General features: G+C 41.0%; 1 protein-coding gene across 4 annotated transcripts in view; it reads left to right on the top strand.

The window, feature by feature from the left end:
• MYO5A (myosin VA) overlaps nucleotides 1-24,048 on the top strand; it is a 96,895-nt gene that overhangs the window by 66,462 nt on the left and 6,385 nt on the right. The window contains exons 21-37 of one of the 4 annotated variants that reach the window (XM_074549357.1): nucleotides 1,209-1,448; nucleotides 1,942-2,190; nucleotides 3,309-3,402; nucleotides 4,097-4,245; nucleotides 5,343-5,456; nucleotides 7,518-7,664; nucleotides 8,400-8,453; nucleotides 9,760-9,987; nucleotides 12,557-12,657; nucleotides 15,135-15,333; nucleotides 16,916-16,990; nucleotides 18,818-18,911; nucleotides 19,986-20,132; nucleotides 20,518-20,672; nucleotides 21,857-21,946; nucleotides 22,643-22,793; nucleotides 23,629-23,911. In XM_074549357.1, the coding sequence (XP_074405458.1) occupies nucleotides 1,209-1,448; nucleotides 1,942-2,190; nucleotides 3,309-3,402; nucleotides 4,097-4,245; nucleotides 5,343-5,456; nucleotides 7,518-7,664; nucleotides 8,400-8,453; nucleotides 9,760-9,987; nucleotides 12,557-12,657; nucleotides 15,135-15,333; nucleotides 16,916-16,990; nucleotides 18,818-18,911; nucleotides 19,986-20,132; nucleotides 20,518-20,672; nucleotides 21,857-21,946; nucleotides 22,643-22,793; nucleotides 23,629-23,911 (2,570 nt within the window). The remainder of the gene's footprint in view (nucleotides 1-1,208; nucleotides 1,449-1,941; nucleotides 2,191-3,308; nucleotides 3,403-4,096; nucleotides 4,246-5,342; nucleotides 5,457-7,517; nucleotides 7,665-8,399; nucleotides 8,454-9,759; nucleotides 9,988-12,556; nucleotides 12,658-15,134; nucleotides 15,334-16,915; nucleotides 16,991-18,817; nucleotides 18,912-19,985; nucleotides 20,133-20,517; nucleotides 20,673-21,856; nucleotides 21,947-22,642; nucleotides 22,794-23,628; nucleotides 23,912-24,048) is intronic. The other 3 variants (XM_074549358.1, XM_074549360.1, XM_074549359.1) reach the window with 3 other exon arrangements.

The following is a 24,048-nucleotide window of genomic DNA, read 5'->3' as shown; positions in this document are numbered from 1 at the left end:
GTTCCTATGTATTATAGTCTTGCCACTTTGCCAGTGAATTTTAAATTCATTGATCTGGAACTGTAATCTTTCTAACACATTTCAGTTCATTTGCTAAGCAGTCTAAAAGAAAATAAAATTACTGTTGCCTGACTAGTTTCTCTTATTAGCTTTGTGATAAATCAGTGTAAGAATGTGAACTGCCTATGATATTTAAACTGTCAATTCTGAGCATTAACATGAAACCCTAAATAATTATTTCTTTAGAATAAACTGTTTTATTTGCAGAGACTTTATTAAGTGAGCTCTAAAGCTGTCAGAGTACTGGAAGCCTTGTGGATTTGGGCAGGTTCTCCATGCATATCTCATGTAATTTCTTTGAATTCGGGGGTTCCAGACATGAGTGATCTGTGATTTAATTAGTAGGTGAAAGATCCATAAACAAGTGGTAGACTCTTCTAAGCTGAACTGTCTGGCTAACACACATGACTGGTTTATGTTACAGATTTTTTTAAATTGAAATTTCTGCCATAAAATAAATTCAAATTACTACAGTATAAATTTCTTATTAGAATAGATGAAAATTTTTCCATGCTGACAAGCCTGAGATATGTAAAAAAAGGCAACAAAAAACCCCCAAAACAAAATAACACAAACAAACCAAAAGCTTCTGACTTCTTAACAGCTGCTACAATTTCTTCTGGGAAATGCAGGACTGACTGCATTGCATATCAAATGGGGTAATTTTAAACTTTGTATTGATGAACTTTATGCAGCATATGTCAACGATTCTAAAGTGTTTCAAGATAAAGATGCAGTTTAGAAAAAATATTATATTTGTAATCTTGCCAGCAGGTACTATATACTTTTGCAATTAGCTGAGCTCTGACCTCAGCACAAAGGAATGCCTGGTGCTCCCATGTGCCTCCAGTTCTTTTTGTCATGTTTTTCTCATGTTTCTCCAGTCCTTTCTCGTGCCTCCAGTTTTCTTTTGTCATGTTTTAAAAAGAAAAGGGTTCCTTTTCTTTTTACTCATTGTTATTGTTCTTGTTCCAGTCTTCTTTCTCTCTTATTATTAATTTGAAGTTACTCCATTTCTCGCTGCTCTTCAGAAGTTTCTCTTTGCAGGCGAAGATGTGTCAGTGTCCATCATTACAGGGGGCTCTGTGTACTGCACAGGTGCAGTTTGCAGCTCTCACCCCGTGTTTCCCGTGTGTTTTCCCCCGCAGATGCTGCGGGAGCACAAGTCCGTGGTCATCCAGAAGCACGTGCGGGGCTGGCTGGCGCGGCGGCGCTACCGCCGCACGCTGCGCGCCATCGTCTACCTGCAGTGCTGCTACCGCCGCATGATGGCCAAGAGGGAGCTCAAGAAGCTCAAGATAGAGGCCCGCTCCGTGGAGCGCTACAAGAAGCTCCACATTGGCCTGGAGAACAAGATCATGCAGCTGCAGAGGAAAATCGATGAGCAGGTAAAAGCTCCCGGCCTCCTGGAAAACGTGTCAGTTGTGGTTAGCTTTCTCAGCGCTGTGGGCATTCACAGAGTGCACTGAATTTTCATTGTAAGGGCTCAGTTCTCTTTTCTGATGGAGAACTGTGATAGAAGGGGAGGCCACAGCAGAACTGGAGCAGTCAAACATCCACTTGTTCCTCTCAGCAGAACTGAGAAAAACTCCCACTCCTTAACGCCAGTGCTGCGTTTGAAGCACGTCAGTTGCTCTGTGTTGGGGGAAGGTGGGGTGATCCTGTCTGTATGTGGGCTCTTCATCTGATTTTAGTTTAGGATGTGCAGGCTTAGAGACTGGACTGCTCTGTCACCTCATTAAGCAATTCTGCAAAACCTTTTTGAAATGGGGAAGCTGCTCCTGTGCTCCCACGTCTGGGTGTATTGTGTAGGGAAGGAAAAGGCTCCCTCGAACCAGAACCTCTCTAACAGCTGCTCTGCCTGCGTGGTGTTTTGCACAGAACAAAGAGTACAAGTCCCTGCTGGAGAAGATGACCGCCCTGGAGGTGACGTACACGACGGAGACGGAGAAGCTGCGCGGGGACGTGGAGAGGCTGCGACTGAGCGAGGAGGAGGCCCGGAGCGCCACGAGCCGCGTGCTCAGCCTGCAGGAGGAGATCGCCAAGCTCCGCACGGAGCTGCACCACACGCAGGCCGAGAAGAAGAGCATTGAGGAGCGCGCAGACAAATACAAACATGAGACTGAGCAGGCATGTATGGGGTCCCAGATGCATGAGAGGATTTGCAGTGGCCACTCAGGTCTTGCCCAGCCTTGATTTTTTTTCGCTTGTGTGGCTGGTGTTTTTATTGTATTTTTATAGCTGTACAATCCTAAATAGGCTTAGTGTCTGAGTGGCTACACCTGTGGTAGAGATATATGCTAAATCCAGCTAAATCCGTATATTGTATGTAAATATATGTATCCAAGCTATGCAGATTTTGATACTGAAAGAATTTGCAAAGCCAAATCCTTGAGCTTTCTGACTTAGAGGTAGTGAATTCATTCATTTTACCTGCCTAGAGAGGCAGGTATCATTCTATCTATCACATTGATAGCAGAAATCTGTCCCACATTCAGTATTCAAAGGTGCTGCTATATCCTGCCTAATGTAGACAGCCAGCCTATTCAACACATGTGCACAGTCTAGTTCAACAGGTTTCAGCTAACCCCTTTTCTTTGCTAACCACAAGCATATCAAACAGGCTGATTTCTGTCAGGAGTACTTGCTGATAGTGGTGCAAGTTTGAGTATTGGAAGAGCCAGTCCATCATGATGTGATGCTGCAGTGACAAGGTTCAATATCAGATAAGCATAAGAGAAAATATTAATAGATAAGGCAAAGTGAATGCATGGTAACCATAATCAGAGACAAATGAGTACCTGGCAAACCTGAACACAGGTTAAGCGACACAGCTTTAGGGCACAGGCAAGATGTTAATATTTGGTGTTACCCAATGCAATGGAATTTACCATAGAACTACCAAATGTGTTACTATTTATGAATATTTCTGTTTTAATGAGCCATTTACATCTTTGGGACTTTACTGAAAAATACATTGCACTGTGGAGTGCTTCAGGACATCAGTGCATCAGGACAATTTTAGCATCTGATTAGAAATGGGGTTCAGAACATACAGAGGAGTCAACAGTGGTGCATAGTTAAGAAATGTGATTTGGAAATGAAGATACAACTTAGTTTACCAGTTCCACTTTGTGAAGAACAGTTTAAGTATTTGAACTTTTGTTACAGCAAAGATGCCATTGTTTTTAGAGCTGCTGATGAAAGATGAACTGCATTCTCAGTCAAATATTTTATTATCTCTGTAGCTGGTGTCAGAGCTGAAAGAGCAGAACTCGTTACTGAAAACAGAAAAGGAGGAGCTGAACCGCCGCATCCATGACCAGGCCAAGGAAATAACAGGTTGGCTCTGTTCTCTTATTCAGATTCTCTACTTCATGCTACCTGCTAAAGTAACACTCTACTGCATGGATTGGGCTAATTTGCCTTAGTTTACATTCCTTTTTGTGCATTCATTTCTTTTTTTTAAGAACTTGCAAACATGAGAATTCTTTACCATTTAAATTTCCACAAAATCCTAAGGGTTCAGGGTCTTTTTTAGGGGGGCTGACTGTTCCAAAGCCCTTCAATTTTTAAAAGGCAGCTCTGATATTTAATTCAGTTTATCCACTATGACTTTTCTGGTTGCTGTGACTATGTAGGCAGCAGCCAGGAAAGCTTAACTCTAGATGTGAGGGCTGTGATGAAGGGAGCTGTGATGAGGAGGATCAGGATGCTTGAGGTGTAAAGCACCTCACATTTTGCTTTTACATAGCACAGCAATGAGCTAGTGCTCCTTCTTCCTTCCTCCTGAAATCATCTATAGAATATATTAGCAGAATAACTAACTTGGCTGAGTGAGCTCTTCTGTGCTTGCCACAATAATGCTTTGGCCCTTCATATTTTTGGCTGAATGTTTGCCCAGAGAAGCACAAACAGCAGCTGCCAATGGCAGGCTGTGCCTCTGGTGCAGACACAGGCCTGTACCTCCTGCCTGGGTGCCCTGCATGGTGGGAAGGGCTGGAATTCTCACTTGGGATCCCTCTGTGTGGGGCAGAGTCGATGGAGAGGAAGCTGGTGGAGGAGACGAAGCAGCTGGAGCTGGATCTGAACGATGAGCGGCTGCGGTACCAGAACCTGCTCAATGAGTTCAGCCGCCTGGAGGAGCGCTACGACGACCTCAAGGACGAGATGAACCTCATGGTGGTGAGTGCTCCACGGCTGTTCACACCTGTGTGCAGGCAGGGTCTAGGGTGGGGGATTTGCAGGCAGCCCCAGCAAGGGAAGAGATGAGAATCTTGACTCCATGTGTCAGAAGGCTGATTTATTATTTTATGACATATATTAAAAGAAAATTATATACTAAAACTCCACTAAAGAAAGAGCAAGGAGGCATTAGAAGGCTAGCAAAGAAAGGAATGAATAATAAAATCTTGTGACTGCTCACAGCCATGACACAGCTGGACCTGTGAATTGGTCATTAATTAAAAACAGCCACAAGACACCAATCAAAGATGCTCCTGTTGGTAAACCATCTCCAGACCACATTCCACAGCCATCAGATAGTTATTGTTTACATTTCTGTTCTGAGGCTTCTCAGCTTCTCAGGAGAAAAATCCTAGCAAAAGCATTTTTCAGAAAATATGTCTGTGACACTAATGGGATAAGTTGGTGTTGTCAGCTGATGTGTTGACCTATACTTGAAAGGAGAATTTGTCCTTTTAAATCCTGTTTATTTTCATTAGTTCAGCCAAAACAAATACATTTAAAATTTGTTGTTGATTGAAACAACAAAATTGTCACATATGTGAAGAAGGCTGAATTTCTGCTGTGACTTTCTTGGTGGTATTACTTGTGCTGTCCACCCTTATTTTGCCCTCAAGTTCTTCACATCTTCTGGGGTTGTTTGAGCCATCTTCATCCAGTGATAAATTTTAAGTAGTCCTGGGAATGTTCTGTGTGGCAGGAATATAAAGTATTCTTCAATAGGATGTCTAGGAAGTTAAAAAGTAAAAAGTAAAAAGCTGCCTGTGCTTCCTGTAATCTGAATGTTTCTTTCCCACAAAGTGCTGCATCCTTGCTCGGTTCTGCTTTCTGCAGCACTCCTTGGCCTGTCTCCATGGAGCTGAGTGCTAACTGTATCTCACAGGCTTTTAGGTCTTTGGAGAGACCAGAGTAAAAAATATTTTCTTATTAATTTTGATAACTATGACATAACACCAAATATTCTAAGCTGTGGTTGTGAAGAGACAGTGGCAGGGAAGGCCATGTACTGGTACTGATTTGTTCCACTTGCACTTCAGAGCATCCCCAAGCCTGGGCACAAAAGAACGGACTCAACTCACAGTAGCAATGAATCTGAATACACTTTCAGCTCTGAGATCACAGAAGCAGAAGATTTACCACTCAGGATGGAGGTAATGTTGAAAATCCCCCACAACTTTTCACTGATACGTGGTTGAACTCATTCCTTTCTTTTTTTTTTCATAAGTGCTTCGACAACCATATGCTTATACTGAGATATCTAATGCTTTAATCCAACTTTCTCCATTTCCTTTTAGAGAACACTTATTCCTTAGTTATGATTCTGTGTAAAAAGACTGTCAAAATATGCTTTGAATTTTTCTTGTATTACAATAAGCACAAAGTAGATACTTGGTGATCCAGCTGATTTACATCTGTGAAACATTTGGTTGTCAGTGTTGGTAAGCACAATCGCTTATTCAGGCCAAAGTAGGAATTCAGAGAGCCAGTGAGACTTCCTGAGGAGCCTGCCTGCTTTATAGTCAATGATTTAAAATGGCAAGCTGCATCCTTAGTAGCTACATGGAGTGAGCTTCCTGTTGGGGATCAGAAACTCATCTTGGATCAGGTTTTCTGTATTACATAGAGAGGAATCAAACTCACAGAATGGGAGTTTGCTTTGCATATGCAGCAATACAAATCCCAGAGTGTTTGGAAAAACGATCAGGAAGATGTTCAAAAATGTCCAGAAAGATGACTTGATTCAGCTAACGAATAATAACCATAAATAATTTGTGGTGCAACTCCAAGCCATTGCTAATAGTTTCCAAGATAACTCTCCCTTCCAGCCCATCCCATCACAGTGGGGCTGCAAACACAGAGCACACCCTGTGTGCCCTCTGCCTGGGTTAGGGATCTGCAGGGCAGCTTTTGACAGGCTGTCAGGGCTGCTTTGGAAAGCCTCCACAGAGAAAGATTTTCTGCTCTGGATGCAGATATCCTGACGCACTGGGGCTGGCACAGCCTCTCTGTGCACTCTGTCATCGTTTGCCCTCCCACTTATGTTTCTCACCTTGCATAATGGTTTCAGGATGATGCTCCTACATTCAAGGGCAGTCAGGAGGAGGACAGTGCAACTACATGAGATGGGATGTCACATATGAACCAAATGCCAGCTTTTCCTTTGGCTGATAGATTTGCTGAATTGCTGTTCCAGAGCCAGCTTTGGGTTTTAGAATATGAATGAGGAAATGAACTCACACAAGAGTGTGAACAAATGCAGCACTCTTTTGTTTAACCCCTCAGCATTCTCCAGTTCCAACTCTAAACTAACAATATAGATTAATTATACAAAACCACATTAAAAAATCAGGCCCACCTCAAGGCAAACAAGTAAAGCCAGAAAATTCAAAAGTCTCTTTCCGTTTGCCTGAGCTGTTGATGTGGTTTATGACTCTTCCCCTCAACACTAAAAGGAGATGAGGTGGAAATGGCTGTGCTTGCTTGTCTGCTACAGTCATTTATATTAATTTTCTAGTTCCTTTTATAGGCTTTAAAATTTTATGGTACAGTTCATGGTAAATACTTTGATCTTCTCAGTACATAAAGCACAAAAAGGCTGATGGACAATTTCTAATGCATCTTCAGATTGCAAACATTGGTCCTTGCCTAGAGAATAGTGAAGAAGCTGATGAATTAGGCTCAGAACAGGCTGTATAATTAGCACAATAAAAGCAAAAAGGCATAAAATATATTTCCTGTTACCAGTTTTTTGTGTCACATCCCGCTAAATTAACCTTCAAATTGCCAGGGAGATCTCTCTTTAGCTGAAGAACTTACTAAAGAAATCATTGAAAACTAAACCAACACACAAAAAAGCCATTATTTAGAGTTGTTTCCAGGTGAGTCTAACCATAAACTTTTTCTTTTTTCTACTTTCCCCCCTTCAAACAAGTAAGACTATAAGGTATGCTTAGTTATAGACCTCCTGTCTGCTAGGTAGTGCCTGGTGCTTTCTTTTGCTAGGCTTTAGGCTTAGAAACATTTTCTACTAGTAAATCCTTTTTAAAATAGTATTTGATAGCAGATGAAATATTTTAGATAGTCAATGCTCAGAATCAAGTAACACCTGTGTTCCTCTCTTTCCCAGTCTGTTTCCCATCTTTACTCACCGTTGTGCTTCCTTGTGCTGTGCCAGGGGAATGGTTCTTGACTTGCCTCTGTTGTTTCTGAAGCAGGAGCCTAGTGAGAAAAAAGCAGCGCTGGACATGTCTCTGTTCCTCAAGCTGCAGAAACGGGTTTCAGAACTGGAGCAGGAAAAGCAGTCCCTGCAGGATGAACTGGACAGAAAGGAGGAGCAGGCTCTCCGCGCCAAAGCTAAGGTGGGCTCCGTGCAGCTGATCAAATGCTGACACCACTGTGTCCCTTCTTGTGAATCAGTAGCTCTGTGAATGCTGACTGTCTTTCTCTAAATCTTTATCTTCCTCTAGCACTTGCTTTGTTTAATGAGGAGTTTCGTACCGGTGCTTAGTTCTAGGGACTGGTTGTTTTGTTTTCCAAGGTCCTTGAGATCCTCTAATGGAAGACAAAACAAAAAGTGCTTGGGACTTTACTTAAAAAAAAGACTGAAAGAGTGTTTTTATTAAGGAATAGCCATAAGGAAATTGACTTTAATGATGGGGAGAATGGGTAATTGTTCATTTTAGGCAGAAGAAGAAATGTTTCAACCAGGATGCATAGCCAATGCACTGGGCTTAGACACCTTAGCTGATTGTAGTGTAAGTTCTCCTGATTTGGTCCCTTAGAAGTTCTTAGAAAATTTATGAAATCAGTTTTGGCAATTGTTTCTTGTTACATTTCTACCAGTGAATTTCTTTAGCGTACTGGGGTTCATCCTGCTCTGTTTCATTGCCAGTGACAGTATGTGATTTTATTAATATTAACCAATTATGTGTCATAAATGCAGAAGTAAAGGAGACAATGCCAATATTCAAACTACAGCAGTTAGCTGTACCAGAATGTTTTACTGTTTTGAAGGAAAATAATTGAGTTCTCTTTTGTTTTCCTACCTCAGTGAAGGATTTTGAGTTTTCACACTTGTTTGTATTCATTCATAGGAGGAAGAAAGGCCTCCCATAAGAGGTGCAGAGTTGGAATATGAGTCACTCAAGGTAATTCTAAAACAGATTTCTGGCTTTTTTCTAGTAGGCCTCTTGCCACCAATAGTATGTGCAGGCATAGAAAGTTACATCACCCCTCCTGTTTCCAAATAGTAGCTGGAGAAATTAGAACAAATATTCCCCAGCAGTCATTTCATTATAGGACTGCTCTTTTTGAGGTGTAGAATGTGTGGCTGGGGTGCAAAACAAAAAGATCCCCTAAGCCAGGGGGAGTTCTCTGTTAAAACACTTAGTACAGCTATAATTTGAGCAAAAATACAGTGATAAATGTAGGTCTCTTTTTCAAAAATATTATTTAAATTATTGCCTATCTTAGACCACTAAAACTAAAAATATTTCGTAATTGTGATGCAGAATTTTCTTAGCCTGCTGACTACTGTTTGTTGTGAACTATTTTTTTCCTCTAAGAGGAGAATAAGAGGAAAAAAAGCTTGACAGTTCTGTTTGCCATCAAATCTGTCTGATTCATGTGAGTGTGCTCTGGTGTGGGAACCCAGGACATCCCTCTGGCTGCCCTGGAGGGCTCGAGCCCCTGGCACAAAGCCAAAGACACCTGTGACTTTGATTTTAACCCATGGAGAAAATTACCAGCTTTATGTGAAGATTTACAAGCCACGAGAGCTTAAGTTGAATGATAGTTAGTGTGTCACAGGGTGCAAAAGGAAAACTTTGGAGTTTTTAGGATGGGGGTTCAGAAGCCAAGATGGAGGGATTTGGGCGTGCCTTGTCCTTCTTCTTTCTTCTTCCTAGCCTCTATCTTCTGTGTCATGGTAGCACTTTTGGATTGGTTAAGAGTAGAAACTCACTATCTAACATAGGTGATAGGTATTGGAAAGTTATTGTAAATAAAGTACACGTAGTTTGTAGTATAAAAAGATAACACCACCCCAAGGGCAGTCAGTGTGCCACGGACCGATTTGCTAGACAGACCTCAGCAGGTCAGAGAAAGAATGTTCTAGATAACAGAGACTAAACAGCCTTGAAAACCAGAGCCGAGGAATCCTGACTCCTCCTTTGATCCCGGGGCTGGGAAAAAGAGACTTCCCAACACCTTGGGGTCATCCTGACCACAGAGACTGAGTCTCTGGTTTTGCATTTCAGACAAAAGGTTAGCCCTGTCAGTGAAATCCTCCCAGCTACTGTTGGCCACAGTCAAGGGGCCAGGGATACAGGGGAGATTGATGGATTTCTTGCAGCTGCACATAATTTTTATCATTTCTGTCCATGGTTTTGTACCTGTGGGTTACAGATGTGTTGCAGTGCTGCTGGGTGACAGAACTGTCCCTGTTTCTTGCAGCGTCAAGAGCTTGAATCTGAGAATAAGAAACTGAAGAACGAGTTGAATGAGCTGCAGAAGGCCCTGACAGAGACACGAGCTCCAGAGGTGACTGCTCCTGGTGCCCCAGCATACAGAGTCCTCCTGGACCAGCTGACCTCGGTCAGTGAGGAGCTGGAAGTACGCAAGGAAGAAGTTCTCATCCTGAGGTCGCAGCTTGTGAGCCAGAAAGAGGCAATTCAGCCCAAGGTAAGTCACACTCAACAGGTAGGAGAGTTACACTGCGTCATTAACGTGCTTTATTTATTAACAGCCTGCTTGAAGTGGCAGAAGAAAGTAGTGTGGGTTGGAAAACCTTCCTAAGTGTAATCCGTTGGTCCATTATTAGTGCACAAATCACAGCAGTCTGATTGAGGAGCTTGTATTAATCAATCAGTCTGGGATTTTTCTACCAGCATTCATGTGAAGATGTACAGGCTGTACCAAAGGTCTGATCCCCTCAGACTCCTTTAACAGTGCACAAATAATTCTCACTGAGGGCTGTATAATTTCTCTAGTGCCTTTGGACTGGAAAATTGAAAGGAATTCTCAGGGAATTCCTTTCAATTAATAATTGAGCAAAAGGAACAGTTTGTTCTACATCTGTATGATTGCTAGTCCGTAACATTTTGTAAAGATGACCTCTGAAGATGTGTAAATTCCATATTATTGCTTGATAGGTGCTATGTGCTTTTATTGAAAGAAGAGTAGATTACAACCACTGAAATCATCACCTAAAAAGCTCTGATGACATAGTTAGGGAAGTAATAGCTTTGCAAATAAGAATCATTCAACCTGAAAAGGTATCATGTAAATCAAGGAACTAGTAATTTCCACTGAACTGAGCTATCCTGTGTTTCATAACTGCAGCAAGGAATGAACAGATATGTCATCTTTCCTTTGCTGTTATGTCTATATTTGTCCTAAGTAAGCTGGGAGTCTGTGGTGCATGAAGATGATGTGTAAGTCTTGTTTTAAATGATTGACTGCAAAGAAAACAGAACACATTTTTGTGTAGTATTTAGAACATTGTAAAAAACTACTTAGTAAATCTTTCAATAACATTCTCAGCAGTGGTGGGATGCAAGGGTTGGTTTTACAGTGGCTGTGAGTATGAGGGAAATAGGAAGGTGACCTGTGGGATGGCCAGCAGCCAGTTTGCAGATAGCTTCTGCTTTTTAGGTTGGGCAGCTGCAGCACAGACAGATTTTTTTTTAATGTTTTGTTTCTCTTCTTTCTTGCCTACCAATTTGATTGCCAGGAGGATAAGGTACACATTTTCTCCTACAGTTACAAACCAGAATTACGAAATGTTAAAATAACCCTCAACAATATTGAGCTGTCATTTCCCTGCCTCTTAAGTAACCTACATGTTCTTGCATTTTACCTTGAAATTATTGAATGACTTTTCCATTAATTCTGTGACCTCTGCATCCCCATCTTCATGCTTTGCCAAACAGGGAAACAAGTTAATTCAAAACAAGCAGATTTAACAGTTGGTTTATGACAACCTGAATATGAAAGGAAGGATGTAGGAATTGGTCTGGTCAGCTCCATCATGTTTCTTGCTGAGTATCTTTGAGGGGTAAGGACAGTGATCTGGGAGCCAGGCGCCTCTGTTAACTTGCAAAGCCCTTGTATTTCACAACAAATTAAATGTCTATGGTATGAAGAAGGACCTTACTTTGGAGTGTTTGCTGTCCTCAGCAAGCAGCAAACATTGTGGGCTTACATTGTCATCTCTAGATAACTGGATGGGAATTGCTGAGTGTTTGATTAGAAAATGAAGTTGTATACATGTAAGAGTATAAGAAACTGAACTGACACTAAATTATAGATGTTCAGACTACTAAACCTTGATAGATTGGCAGGTGAGATACAGCAGTTTTACTCTGGAGTAAATTAATAGTAGAAAGACCTCAAAGGTCTCATAAAGATGTTGGGAATAATTCTTTGAGGAGCTTACATATTTTATTGTTTTTCATATTGGATAACACAAATCATACTAGACATAGAGATCTAGGCTCCATCATTTATCCACAATTACTGCAAATACTTTTCACAATTGTGCTCATGAAAACAGCATCTGCTTGTTTTGAAAGTCAGAAAGTCAGAATTCCATCTCTTATGTTCTTTAAAGTCCTGTGGTACTCCATGGCAGTGACTCAGATCAGACTGGCCAAGGTGACTGTAAACATCTATTAAGTATTTCAGGTTCTACTGAAGGAAAAGCAAAAGTGCCATAATAAACATCCAAAACTGAAACAAAATGGTACCATGATGCTCTCTAAATTAGAAACTCTCAAGCTCTTGACAATTCTTTTCTGCTTTGACAGAGTATTTAAAATACATGAGTGAGAAATAGTTCTTATTTTTGAGCTTTGAAAGATTCCATGTAATGCTATGTTTAAGAAATGTTAATAGAATTAAGCTGGCAAAACTGCTGCTTCAGTTTTAGTATTAGCAGCTGTTCCTGGTAATTTGAATAAAATGCAAATTCAGCATTCTGTGAAATTTATTTTGTTCCTTTTATGTGATGAACAAATGGAAAGAGATTAACAGATGTACCCACTTACTAGACAGACCAACAGTTGACCATTTTGTATGCATTTATTTTAAAAGATAAACCAAATGGACATAGAAATTATGGACCAACCTCTTGCTCAGGTACCCACACTTATTTAATGTGGCTACTCAAGGATTGGTATTCCACATGAGGAAAACATGGATTCAAGGAGCACTTGTGTTGTTAAATTTACTGGGATTTTTTTTTTTCCAGCATACAATGACAGATGCCACAATCCTCTTGGAGGATGTGCAGAAGATGAAAGACAAAGGAGAAATAGCACAGGCATATATTGGACTGAAGGAAACAAACAGGTACAAGTTCTTTCTTTATTTTGTGATCACTTGGGGTCTGCTTTGACACACCGTGTATATTGTGTTGAGTCAGTTCATCCATGTATGTCTAGAGAACACTCATAGCTGGGGTTGTAGTTTGATTTCGTTAGTAAAATTATGTGTAGTATTTGAAAGGATTTGGAAATAATGGGGAAATGTAAAATCAAGCTTTCTGGATTTCCATCTTAGCCTCTAATTGCTGCATGGCCTGACATGGTGCCATTCCCCAGGCTGGTTTGTCGCTCTCTGGAGCTCAGTGGTCACAATAGTCTGTGGCAATGTGTTTATTGTAACAGCACAGAATGCTGTAACCAGCTGGGCTGTCACTGAGAGCTGAATTGCATCATGAAGAAGAAAAACACATAAACAAGAAAAGTCATTTGCTAATTTTAGTTTTGTTTTTTGTTTCTCTTTTATGGTAACTGTAATATAGTGTGTAATGTCCTTGCCATGTCACCTCATCACCATCACATATATCTCTTGTATTTTTTTAAACACGTTTCTTGAAAGGCAATCTCCCCAGGACTATCATATGCTGAATGAGGACGGAGAACTTTGGCTGGCTTATGAAGGGTTAAAACAAGCCAACAGGTTACCAGACTTCTCAGAATGGTTTTTTTTTCCTTCATTTGCATCTTCTTTTCTAGCTAACTGTGCCCCTTGCTATGGGTTTGCTTTAGCTACAGTACTTCTATTGCTTTAACAGCTAGGAAAAAAATTCAACACAAATTATAGAAATTAAGGAGTTTCCTCAAACCTAGTCCCCGAGGTTTTCTACTTGTCAGATTTTATAATTTAAAAAGTTTAAGATGGCACAACAGCCAACACATAATTTATAAGAGTATTTGCACAAAAGTAGACTGTAAAATACCAGAAGCTCCACAGTTGGAAAGTATTTGTAGCCATGTGTGCCTTTACACCATACTTACACACGTGCTATTTGTGTGCCTTTACACCAGGTTTCAAAACTGATGTTCCTTACAGTTTTTCAGCCTAAAGAAGTACAATCATTTTAGTAATTAGTAAACTACTGTTTAAGTAGCATCAGTGTACTCTTAAATTTCAAACTGAAATGGATCTTACTCTCCTTGTGTCTCAAGGTCAGTAAATTAAACATTCTTCTCCCATATCTCTCCATGCCAGATTCAAAATGTAAGTCACAAAACAACCACGAAAGAGAAGTAATCTTTATTTCCTCATGGTGCTGTTGGAGCCCCAGTGGGACCACTGTGGTCTCTGCAAGGGCTGTGCTGGTCATGGGGTGCTCTGGCTCTGTGTGCTCATCAGTGTCCCTGAGTTCCAAAGCGCTCCCTAGTCCTGCCCTGACAGCTGATTCACTGCACAGCCCTGCTGGTGTGCTTCAGTGTAGCAGTGACTACACAAAGTGGTGGTTTGCCACGACTGCTATAACTAAAGTCTTTCCTTTTCTGGTGCTAACACATTCTGCCCCTAACATGTTGTGTAACCCTGTGAAGATCTAACCTAAAGCAAGTGTTCTGCAGACAGGATGGGATTGGTTTGCTCTGTGCCTCTTGCCTCTTGTCCTGGCACTGTAGAGACAAGAAGCTTTATATTAAATGGCAGAGCATTGCGGGTGAATGACTGTTTGCCCTTGTGTGCTTCATCAGTCTAGTTACTAATAAGTATTCCTGCCTTATGCATATTTAAACCCTGAAATATTGTCTAATTGAACACTGGTAGTCACTAGTATTGTCATTTCCTGTGTGTGTACAAAATTGAGTCAGAGCCCTTGGACAGTGCCTTGCAAGCAGGAGTGGATCCCCGGCCCTGCCTGGCAGGAGGCTGGTACGTGTTATCCTCACTTCACAGTGAGAAAAACCTGAGATGTGATGTGCCCAAGGGGAAAGAATGAGTTAGTGGTGAGGAATAAAGCTCCTGGATTTCAGTCCTGAGTCTGATTCTGTTGTTGACCTTCTGTGCATTAAGGACAACCCTCTGAAAAATGTTGGGTTTAATGCAAACATAAAGATTATCCACGAGCATTTGCAATTAAATGGTTTCTGGCTGAAAAAGTTAACTAAAAATGTTTTCTGTTGGTAATATTGCAAGGTGCTAACTTAAATGAACATAGTGTCATCTTCATCTAGGATTATTTGATTTGTTTAGAGGTAAAACCTCTTTAAACCCCTTCAGTCAATCTGAGAAGACTTAGCTTCACTTTTATTGCCACAGTGGCACCCTGTACAGTCTGTGTTCAATCGAAGGAAATGCAGAGCAGTGTCACAATTAGCTTCTCCCTCTTCACTTTTTGATCTTGCCAGCTTAATTTAATTAGAAGGCATACTAAAGGGTTTAAAGAGTACTCTGCCTTTTTCATTTTCCTTTGCAAGCCATGGCTAATTGTTCCTGAGCAGCAGCTAAAGCTTTACACTCCCTCTGAGAGCCGGGCATGTAACTTTGGGTTGCTCACACCAACTGTTGCTCACCCTCCTCAGGCTGCTGGAGTCTCAGCTTCAGTCTCAGAGGAAGAGCCACGAGAACGAGCTGGAGTCTCTGCGGGGTGAGATCCAGAGCCTGAAGGAGGAGAACAACAGGCAGCAGCAGCTGCTGGCCCAGAACCTGCAGCTGCCGCCCGAGGCGCGCATCGAGGCCAGCCTGCAGCACGAGATCACCCGGCTCACCAACGAGAACCTGGTAAGGGAACGGGGCTGCAGGAGCAGGCAGGGGCACTCACACTCCTGACACACCTGACACACCTCTGGCACCTTGTCATCCTTCACATGGCAGCTTCCTGCAGAAAAATTGCACAGGGGTGGTGGTTTTCTTGAGTGTAAGCTAATGGGAGATCAGCTCTTGAAGTAATAATGTTTTGGGAGATTGGTTTGAAGTTTGGGGCATGGAGGAAGCTTGTGGATCCCAGCTTCCAACTGGGATTGTTTGAAGCTTGTGGATCCCAGCTTCCAACTGGTGACTTTAGTCGTGGCTAAATAGAATGTTGATATCCAGGGAAGTCATAAAAACTAATAATGCCAGGGAGAGGTGTTTCTCCTGAAATATGTTAGTTTGTTTCATTGAAAAACTCAGAGGTAATTCTTTAATTATTTAATGTAATTTCTTTCAATTTCTCTCTTCCCTGCCTGAAGCTACACAGATAATCCACCATTTTACAAGCTCCAGCATTCAGTATGTTTTGAAAAAAGAAATAGTCCCATAAAAAGAAACTTGGCTAGAAGTCACTTAGCTAGTAGCTGGTATTCCATGTGTGCTGCACAACATTTTTGTGTGAAGGAAGGATTGGGCAAAACTCTCTGCCTTCTTCCACAAAGGGGTATGATCATCCTTTGTGGGATACTTCATTTCTGGGGAAATCTTCCAAAGAGACCAGTGTTGGCATATGTTTGGCTTGTTATTGGTAAAGGGAAACAAGCTACTTCAGCCAGAAAAATCCTGGCTGTGAGTGTCATTGTTTCCTCCAAACAAGCCAAGGTGTAGGGTTCCCTGCTAATGTACATGACAACAGTTATCACTGTTGGGGTCTTGTCTTAATACCAAAGATTTTGAGCAAAGTATCAGATAATTCAGCTGATCCATGTTGGAGAACTGGCTAAAAGTGTAAGTTTGCCTCAGCAGCCACAGTCTGTCACAAATGTGGATGGTGAATGTTTGTCTCAGCAGCTCCTTCCTGCTGCTGTGTCATATGTTACAATTTTTAGCCATTTTTCTCCCCAGAGACCTACTCATCATTGTGTTCTCAAGACAACACACAGTCATGTAATTATATCCCAAAAGAGTTCTCTTTGTTTTCAAATACACAGAATGTAATTTTGTTTGTTAAATACAGACTCGTTCCTCAGTATTTCACGTCAGATGTTTGAGTATTGCAAGTCCACTCCAAGCCAAGTGTATGTTTCAGTTCCACTCTGAGCCCTAGAGTGGAAACAATTTGCAGCTTTCCAGATGCCATGTTAGAACTGTAGTGTTCACTGCAATCCCATCTTGATTAGCATAAGAAATGTCCTGTCCCTTTTCTCACAAAGGTTTTATTCCATGCTTTCACAGTCCTAGTATGGCCCATTTTTAAAAGACCTGACTGTTCTGCTACTCACCTCCATCAGCTTCTCTCTGAGAGGTGCTGGCATGAGCACAACTAAGGCCTGGATACCTAAAAGCAGGAGATTCTGATCTCGTCGTATTCTGATTTAATCTGCACAGTGCTCACTGAAGTTTCAGTGTCTCAGAGGGAGGGAGGAAACCAATCCTGTCCCTATTTTTGCAGTTTTATGAGGAGTTGTATGCAGATGATCCCAAGAAGTATCAGTTGTACCGGATTTCCCTTTACAAGAGGATGATTGTATGTAGCTCACGTGAACCCTGTTTTCTGTTGTCTCCGTCGCTGTTTCTGAAGCACTAATGAAAAGCAGGCTGTCTCCTTTCTCCCTTTCAGAGGAAATCCCCCTGCAGAGAGCTTCACAATGCCAATTACTTCCTTCACTGCTTTTTTTGTTAGTCTGAGTGTCCTTTGTGTAATGTGTTTCTTTTTGATGCACAGTTTTGTTACTAATACGAGCCTTGCGCTGTGAGCAAAGCAGTTTCTTTTTGAATACTACTTAATACTGCCCTGGAGAAGAGGTGCATGATGTAAAAGATGTTCAATTTGCAAAACTACTCTTTATTGTGAAACTTTGATGCATTTAGATTCAGTTCAGAAAAGTAGAGGACTGATCTGATACAGGTCCTTACCACAGTGAATATGAATGTCAGCAATCTAGTCATAGATTCAATTTATTCTTATTTTAATATTTTTCAGAAATGCAAAATATGAAGAATTACATTGGTGATATTTTCACAGTAATTAAAGACAGTACCATATGTGAGCTTGCAAGAATATAATTTATGAGTTTCCAGATCTTAATGAGACGTGAAATCTGTTAAATCTGTTTAGAGGAACCATAGAAAAAACTTTATTCGTCCTCACATAGAGGTTGCTCTGAAATCACATCCCATCTCTGATACATTGAAAACAGTCTGTTGAACTCACATGTATCTTTTTTGTTAGTTTCAGGAGAAATTGATTTATGTGACAACAAGTATGTAGTGTTATTGATAGGATTTCTGTTGTGAAACTGAGCAGTGCTTTGGATGTGAAGCATGGCCCTGATTCTGTTGTCAACAGGCCTAATGTCTGATTGCTCAAGTGCATTGTATCAGCTTGTAAACTCTTTTACTACGTGATTAAGGTTTGTGCCCATGCTGCACTAAAATGTTTCAGTACTTCAGAAGAGGTGTACTTTCCCAGAGGATGTTTTTGATGCAGGGAGTTCACAATCCCTTATGTTCCTACCAGTGCCAAGAATAATCCTCCTGCTTAGGAGATTTTTCTTTTAAGCCGCTTTCCAACACTTAACCTGGAATGATTTTCAGGTTGTTTGAGCTTGAGGTTTTGCTTTCTTTAGAATGACTTTCCCTTTTTTAATTACATGATTTTTTTATTAATGTACTACAACAGATATGTCACAGAACTATTCAAAGATAGGTTTCTGGGGAGTGTTCCTTTGAAGGACAAATAGAGTTTATTAAAAGAATAAGACCTTTAGATGCTAGATTTATTGAGGTACAGAATAAAAAAGTGTAAGAAACCAGTTTCAGTGTAAGGAAATGTGATGACAGCAAGAAATAGTGTTTGATGTTTGTTTTGGTACATTTGAGTGCAAATTATGGTCTTTCTAGGAACCTCTGTCATCCTCTGATAACATGGATAAGTCTGAATGAGGAGTCAGCCTCAAAGACAAGAATAAATTATGCAGAAATACAGGATAGCTGTTTAATAATAAAGAAAATGATTTCTGTGAGGCATTTGGAAGAGCAGGGAGGAAGCATGAGGGAGATGGGTTTGCAGCAAAATATCTTCTGCTGTATGAACTGACCTCATTCTGAGTGTCTGCAGAATCTACCTGCCTTTGAGCTTTGCCTTTCTCATGCTGCATATAACTTAATAATATTTGCAATATTTGGCTTGTGTTGTAGGCAGTGTACCAGCTTGCAACCCTCGGCCAGAGGATGGCACTTCTGTTCAGCTTTCCTCACTGCCTTGTAACTCTGTGGCAGCACTCTTCTTGTCTCTGTCACACACTCCAGGACTGTCCCCATATCTTAATCCTTCCCTTATTTGAATTCACAGGATTTAATGGAGCAGCTGGAAAAGCAGGACAAAACTGTTCGCAAGTTAAAGAAGCAGCTGAAAGTGTTTGCTAAGAAGATTGGTGAACTCGAAGGTACTTTTATATTTTGAGAGAAAGATTTTGGTTTACTTTGTGATCTGGCTGTCATCATACCCATCTGTTTTAACACTTGTGAGGTCTTCAGTAGCTTTAGCCTCTGTTGATTGCAGAAACAGGATGAATGCTCAGACCTCTGTGTGTTCCTTTATGAACCTTTAGAAGATGAGAAAAGGAGATTGATGTTTCTCTGAAGGCAGAAAGTATTCAAACATAAAGGAAGGTTTCCTGCAGTGTTTGTGAACTCAAAGACAGTATCTGGTTTTGCCAAGAGAAAAGCAGTAGTAAATATGAACCAGGCAAAAATTAGTTACCTAGTTTTCCTTTGAATGTGAAGGTTAGTTACTCCAACTACATATTTTAAAAAAAAAAATCTTACAATATTGGTGAGTTACTTCTCTTAACAAGATCACAGTAATGTTCATACATAATACAGAGTGGGGAAAATGCTCCTGAAAATGTAGTTTGGTTTGTGTTTATTGCCTAATTAACTTAGAAAGATGCAGTAGGTCTGACTGGGATGGAGTTAACTTTCACCACAGCAGCCTGTGTGATGCTGTGGTTTGGATTTGAGGCTATAACACTGCTGGGAACACACTGGTGTTTTGGCTACTGCTGAGCAGAGCTGGACAGAGTCAAGGTTTCCTTTTTCCCCATTCTGTCCCCTCAGTAGGCTGAGGTGGGAGGGCACAAGGGCACACAGCCAGGACAGCTGACCCGGGCTGGCCAAAGGAATATTCCATATACTGCACATCCTAATGTCAGGGACCACAGGAGGGGATTTTGCACACAAGGCAGCTGCTGTTTGAGGCTGGCTGGACATCAGTTCCCTCAGGGTGGGATTTTGTCATGGGTGATTGCCTCTGCTCTGCTTCCTGCCCCCCAGCCCCTTTTCCTTCTCTTACTAAAACACTTTTTTCTCAAGCAATGATTTTTCTCAGTTTTGCTCTTAATATTCTCTTCCCTGTCCTGCTGGAGCCAGGACTTTCCTAAGGAATGTTACAGAAATGTCTCTGGCATGTATTGGTTTCACTGGAAAATGTAATATTTCTTTCCATTCCCTTTCTGAAGTGGGCCAGATGGAGAACATATCACCTGGACAAATCATTGATGAGCCTATTCGTCCAGTTAACATTCCACGGAAGGAAAAGGACTTCCAAGGGATGCTGGAATACAAGAAGGAGGATGAGCAAAAACTTGTCAAGAATCTTATTTTAGGTAAGCATCTTTCTCATTTGTGGTCTTCTCTGCTTCCATACACTCTGGAAAAATGAATGATGAGAACCCAGAATTTGCATTAGGAAATGAATGGCTTATTTTGGTTTTGACGGTTTCTAAATGTGTATTGTAATCTAATTATCCTTCCTGATGAGTATAGTACATATTAACATGCCTGCATATTTTAACCAGGCACTTACATTTTCTTATTCTGTTCTTTTACCAAGAAAGTGGCCCTTAGTTTTGCTCTGAGTTTTCACTGGCAAAATACATATATATATTTATACATGTATATGCTGTTAACTGGGGAGGTTGTAATTACCTCATATAACATCTTGCAATGACTTGACACTCAACAAGACAATGTGTGTTTGTTTTTCCCAAGAGCTGAAACCACGTGGGGTAGCTGTGAACCTGATTCCAGGACTCCCAGCATACATTTTGTTCATGTGTGTGCGCCATGCAGATTACCTCAATGATGACCAGAAAGTGCGGTCCTTGCTGACTTCCACTATCAATGGCATCAAAAAAGTCTTAAAGGTTAGTTAGTCTGCTTAGTTAAGAAAAAAAATGTTAATTTAAAATTTGCTTTTGGTTTTTTGTTAGGAGAATGAGGAAAAAGGCTTTCAATGAATTGGCTCTGGGTTTGTCATCAGTGAACTGTCACTGAAGTGCCAAGAGTTGTGTTAAAAAAATAGCAAATTACATTGCTGGCATTTTATCCCTATAGTAGCAGAGATGCATTGAATTAATGGAAAAAGAACTACCTTCTTTTTGTTTTGAATAGTCTCCCTCCTCTGAAGCTCAGCCCATAAAGTTTTGGATGTAGTCAGAGTTTGCAGAGTGAGTCTTTGTTTAATCTTCTCCAGAGCACTTAAATAAACAGTTTCATTTGCAGTTTTGGTTAACAGATTCCTCATTTGCTTCACCTACAGATTACACTGATGATAATATGTTATTGCCCAAAGTCTTTTCAAGAGCTGGCTGGGAGAGTTCAGCCCAGGTGTATCTTGAAGGCATTATTAAGACATGAATACGTTTTATGCTTACATGTTTTTTTTATTTTTTAAATGAGAGACATCTGTCAAAAGCCAAGCCTTTAATCAAACAGCAAGTTTTGAAAAAATACTTGGTAAACAATCCTGCAGGAGCTTAGATGTCCATAGGAATTTTTGAACATTTTTAAGTGTAAGAAGTGTGCACTGTGGCGCTCTAGAGCTACTCAGCATATATTGGATCCTGTGTTCTGTGGTGAGAGGGATTTGTTGTTTTGTTTCATTTTCCATTTCAGGCTGCCAAAGTTGTTGTGATGTAACTGGCATTCATGAAAACTGAATTGTTCCCTGCTCCTCCTGCTGGCTGTGTATCATTCCAGTCTTCCTCACTGGGCTCTTCACAAGAGTCATTGGGTATTTTGGGAATACAGTCACATTGCCCTTTGATTTCTGCCCAGAGCAATTAGGAGGGGTCTGTAACACACAGAAGGATCATCCCTGTGGAGGAAATAATTCGTGAAAAATACTAAGGAAAAGAAGGAGGGTGCTAAATGACACTTTGCCAAAACTCTTGCTTTCCTAATATATTACTGCAATACACAAAGTTTTGCAAAACATCAGAATGAGAATCTACTAGAAAATGTATTTTAAGCATTTAATTGTGTATGTTGCATTCTATTTTATTTCTCCTGCCAGTCTTTGCTGAAGTGTGTTTGTTTCTATCTTCAGAAAAGAGGAGATGACTTTGAAACAGTGTCCTTCTGGCTGTCGAACACCTGCCGGTTTTTGCACTGTTTGAAGCAGTACAGTGGAGAAGAGGTAAGCAGTGCTCTTATCCTGGTTTCTTTTGCTCTCCAGAGTTGCCAGCACTGCTCTTTCACAAATCTTGTACAAAAGATCTAGTCATAGGCTCTTAAAATGGCTAGAACTTTTGGAATGATGGTGACGGCATCAGTGGAAAGCACAGGGATATAAGATTTGAACCAGCCTCCCTTTATTGCAGGCTGGTACCCAGAGCCTATTGGGTTCCCAAAAGGGCCAGCTCAGATTAAGCAGAGGATCTGGCAGCTACCGTTATGGTTTTTAGCAGTGATTCACTGCACTCCCTATCAAAAAGGCCATGCTAGGCCTTTTAGCCTTTAGTAGACCAGTTGATGTTCGGAGGCTGTGATATGCCCAATTCCTCTTTTGAGCTTAATTGGCCTTTTGGCCATAGCTGGCCATGTGAAAATGCCCATGCTGGAGTGGGAGGGAGTCTTGCCTGCCAGAAAGCTGGCAGAGTTGTTCCTGTGTCACAGACCTGAAATTTTGAGTTAAGGAAGCAGCTGCGGTGGGCATGACACTTGAAAAGCAAATCCTAGCATTGGCCTCAATCAAAGCTCCAAACTAAAATTTTAAGGGGCTGTGACTTAAGGTATTATTTGTCAGTTGCATGAAAGAAAATGCAAATACTGGGTTTGTGTAATATTTTTGTGCTCTACTGAAGCATTAATTTATGTTATTTTATGAATGCAGGGGTTTATGAAGCATAATACACCTCGTCAAAATGAACACTGCCTCACTAATTTTGATTTAGCTGAATACAGACAAGTTCTGAGTGACTTGGCTATTCAGATCTACCAACAACTTGTCCGAGTTTTGGAAAATATTCTGCAACCAATGATTGGTAAGGCAAAGTTGAATTCCTTAAAATTCATAACATAGTACCAAAATGAAAATTGTGATGGTGGTAGAAGGTGTATCTTGTATTTCTTCCTAAACAGTAGAGTTTCATTAGTAGTTCTTGTGGTGTTCTGTTCAGAGATGACAAAGACTATTCTGGACAGGTTGGATTGGAAGAAAACCTAAACTGTGACTGGTTCTTCTGGCAATGCCAGAATAAATTGGTATACCTTATGCATGCTTGGCATAAATCAGGCATTAGCAGGAAGAAGCTGGCAGGACAATCTGATATTTGTCACCCTGTCTGTTGGGAAATAACCCATGGAAAAATTAGGCTTTATTTACATGGGAACTCTTAATTGAAATTAATATGGGAAAAATGTTTAGTTGTTGTTACTGAGAGCAGTGAGGAGTTAAATCACAAGCAGTAATAAAGCTAACATTCAGAGAGAGTTTTTTTTTTCCCATTAAGAATACTTTACATTTTCTGTTCAGACAGTATTCCCACAGAAATTTTCATGATCCTTTCCAATCACAACATTTAAAAGAATGGAGCAGCTCTCAGTTTGCTGACTCCACTACTCATATGACCCCAGGAGAAAAAAAGTACTTTCCTGAGCTAGATTCAGACTGTCGTTTTAAACACACATGCTGGAATCTGTGTCAAAACCTCGTGAGCTCAGAGTTTGCCAAACATAGTGGGACACAATTTCTGGAAATCATGGTAAACTGTGGGTAGCAGAATGCCCAGCCTGCTCTCTCTGCTTTGCTGTCTTGCCCAATATCCTTGTGTATGAGCAGTTTTCAGCCATTGCAATAATGGTGCCAACCAAATGCAGTTTCAGGAATGCTGGAGCACGAGACCATCCAGGGCGTGTCAGGGGTGAAGCCCACGGGGCTGCGCAAGAGAACGTCCAGCATTGCTGACGAGGGCACCTACACCTTGGACTCCATCATCAGGCAGCTCAACTCCTTCCACTCGGTCATGTGCCAGCATGGCATGGACCCTGAGCTCATCAAACAGGTGGTCAAGCAGATGTTCTACATCATTGGGGCTGTAACACTCAACAACCTCCTCCTGCGCAAGGACATGTGCTCCTGGAGCAAAGGGATGCAGATAAGGTGGGACAGCTTATCAGTTCCCTTCAGAGCACTGATGAAAAGCTTATTGAACTCTTTACGTTTCTGAATATCATTTTGATGGGGCTGCAGATATCTGGAATATCTATTTTTCCACCTGCAAAGAGGTGCAGATGGTG

Source organism: Zonotrichia albicollis, chromosome 11 (assembly GCF_047830755.1).
Source record: "Zonotrichia albicollis isolate bZonAlb1 chromosome 11, bZonAlb1.hap1, whole genome shotgun sequence".
Classification (NCBI taxonomy): domain Eukaryota; kingdom Metazoa; phylum Chordata; class Aves; order Passeriformes; family Passerellidae; genus Zonotrichia; species Zonotrichia albicollis.
This window is presented reverse-complemented; position numbering and strand designations above follow the sequence as displayed.